The 1,942-nt window shown below is 69.7% G+C and overlaps 1 protein-coding gene across 1 annotated transcript in view; it reads left to right on the forward strand.

The window, feature by feature from the left end:
- Nucleotides 1-1,383: 1,383 nt before the first annotated feature.
- Nucleotides 1,384-1,942, forward strand: part of AGAP2 (ArfGAP with GTPase domain, ankyrin repeat and PH domain 2) — an 18,381-nt gene continuing 17,822 nt past the window's right edge. Inside the window, exon 1 of the mRNA XM_041401238.1 lies at nucleotides 1,384-1,578. Coding sequence (XP_041257172.1) covers nucleotides 1,413-1,578 — 166 coding nt within the window. The 5' untranslated portion in view covers nucleotides 1,384-1,412. The remainder of the gene's footprint in view (nucleotides 1,579-1,942) is intronic.

The raw sequence follows: 1,942 nt of genomic DNA on the forward strand, positions 1-1,942 counted from the left end.
CTCAATAAACCCCCAGGACCCCCCTGACCCCTCAATAAACCCCCCAGGACCCCCCTGACCCGTCAATAAACCCCCCAGGACCCCCATTCCTGCCTCTGCCTGGGACGGTGCAGGGGATGGGGACACTGGGTGCTGGGACCCCCAAAGAGTGCTGGGACCCCCCAGTGGGTGCTGGGACCCCCCAGTGGGTGTTGGGACCCCACAGTGACGTCTGGGACCCCACGGTGACCACTGGGTCCCCACAGGGACTGCTGGGACCCCCCAGTGGATTTTGGGACCCCACAGGGACAGCAGGGACCCCACAATGATTGCTGTCACCCCACAGTGACCGCTGTCACCCTCTGCAGGTGGTGGCACTGCCCCGGACACTGGGACCCCCCCCCAGGTCCTGGGACCCCCTGTGGGCACTTGGGGGGATGGGCAGGGGTCCGTGGCTGGGGGAGGACACGGGGACATCCCCAAGGGCCCCTGGCAGCGTCCTGCCCTGCCTGGGGTGACACGGGGACGCTGGGGGGACATGTGGGGATGGGCTGTGTGCACATGGGATGGCACACGTGTCCTTAGCGTGTTTGTGTGTCACTGCACATGTCCCTGTGTCACTTCATATGTCCCCAGCATGTCCCTGTCACTGCACACATTGTTGGCATGTGTCCTTAGTGTGTCCGTGTGTCACTGCACATGTCCCCAGCGTGTCCATGTCACTCCATGTGTCATTGGCATGTCCATATGTCTGCATGTGTCCTTAGCACATCCGTGTGTCACTGCATGTGTCCTTGGCATGTCCGTGTGTCACTGCACATGTCCCTAGTGTGTCCATGTGTCACTGCAGTGCCCATAGTGTGTCCATGTCACTGCACACATCATTGGCGCGTCCGTGTGTCACCGCACCGCACACCCCCAACGTGCTGTGTGTCACTGCACGTGTCCTTAGCGTGTCCATGTGCCCATACGTGTCCCCAGCATGTCACTGCTGTGTCCGCGTCACCTCACACATGTCCCCAGCGTGGCCGTGTGTCCCCAGCGTGTCTGCACAAGAACCCCGTGGGAGTCCTGAGCCCCCCAGGCCGTCCCCAGCACACGCCGTGTCCTCGGGACGCCCCCCACCCGTGCGTGTGTCCCCCCGTGTCCCCGGTGCCGCACCGCTGGCGTGCCCGTGGCGTGGCGGCCGGGGCCGGCGCGTTGGGCGTGCCGGGCCGTGCCCGTGCCCCGGCGTGTCCCGGCGTGTCCCGGCGTGTCCCGGCGTGTCCCGGCGCGTCGCGGCGTGTCCCGGCGCGCTGGGGCCGGGCCCCGCCGCCGCTGCAGCCCCGCGCGGGCCGTGACGTGTCCCCGCGGGTGACGCTGCGGCTCCGGCAGGAAGCGAGCGGGGCGGCGCAGGCCGGGGGCCGAGCGGGGTCCCGGGGCCGGGGGGTGCCATGGGGGCCCCCCGGGAGCGGCGCGAGGTTCTGGCCGCCATCCGGGCCGAGGTGGCCCGGCACGAGGGGGCCAAGGGCCACCTGAACCGGCTGGTGCGGCTGGTGGAGACCGTGCAGGAGCCGCAGCTGCGCCGGAGCTTGAGCAGCGCCCTCAGGGCCCTCCGAGGTACCGGGGGACACCGGGGCTGGGGGACGGGGGGGGGACACTGAGGGGACTGACACTGGTGTCCCCCCAGCCCCACACTGGTTCTGGCCTCTGCTGGTCCTGTCCCAGCTCAGGGGGTCCCTGCCCCCCTTCCAGCAGTGCCCCCAGGTGCTGCAGTGGGGGTCTGGCAGTGCCAGCCCCCGTGGGGACCCCTTTGAGGGGAACGGGGGGTGCAGGCCCCGCTGGGGGTGGGTCCCCCCCCCGTTTCCGTGCCGGGGCCCCGGGGTGGTTTCCGGTCCCGGCGCTGTGGGAACGGAGCCACTTCCTCCCTGTGTCTGCGGGGGGGGCCCGCCTGGGGGGGGTTGGGGGGATTGGTGGGGTTGGG

This window comes from Onychostruthus taczanowskii, unplaced genomic scaffold (genome assembly GCF_017590055.1).
Source record: "Onychostruthus taczanowskii isolate IOZ18803 unplaced genomic scaffold, ASM1759005v1 scaffold188, whole genome shotgun sequence".
Lineage (NCBI taxonomy): Eukaryota > Metazoa > Chordata > Aves > Passeriformes > Passeridae > Onychostruthus > Onychostruthus taczanowskii.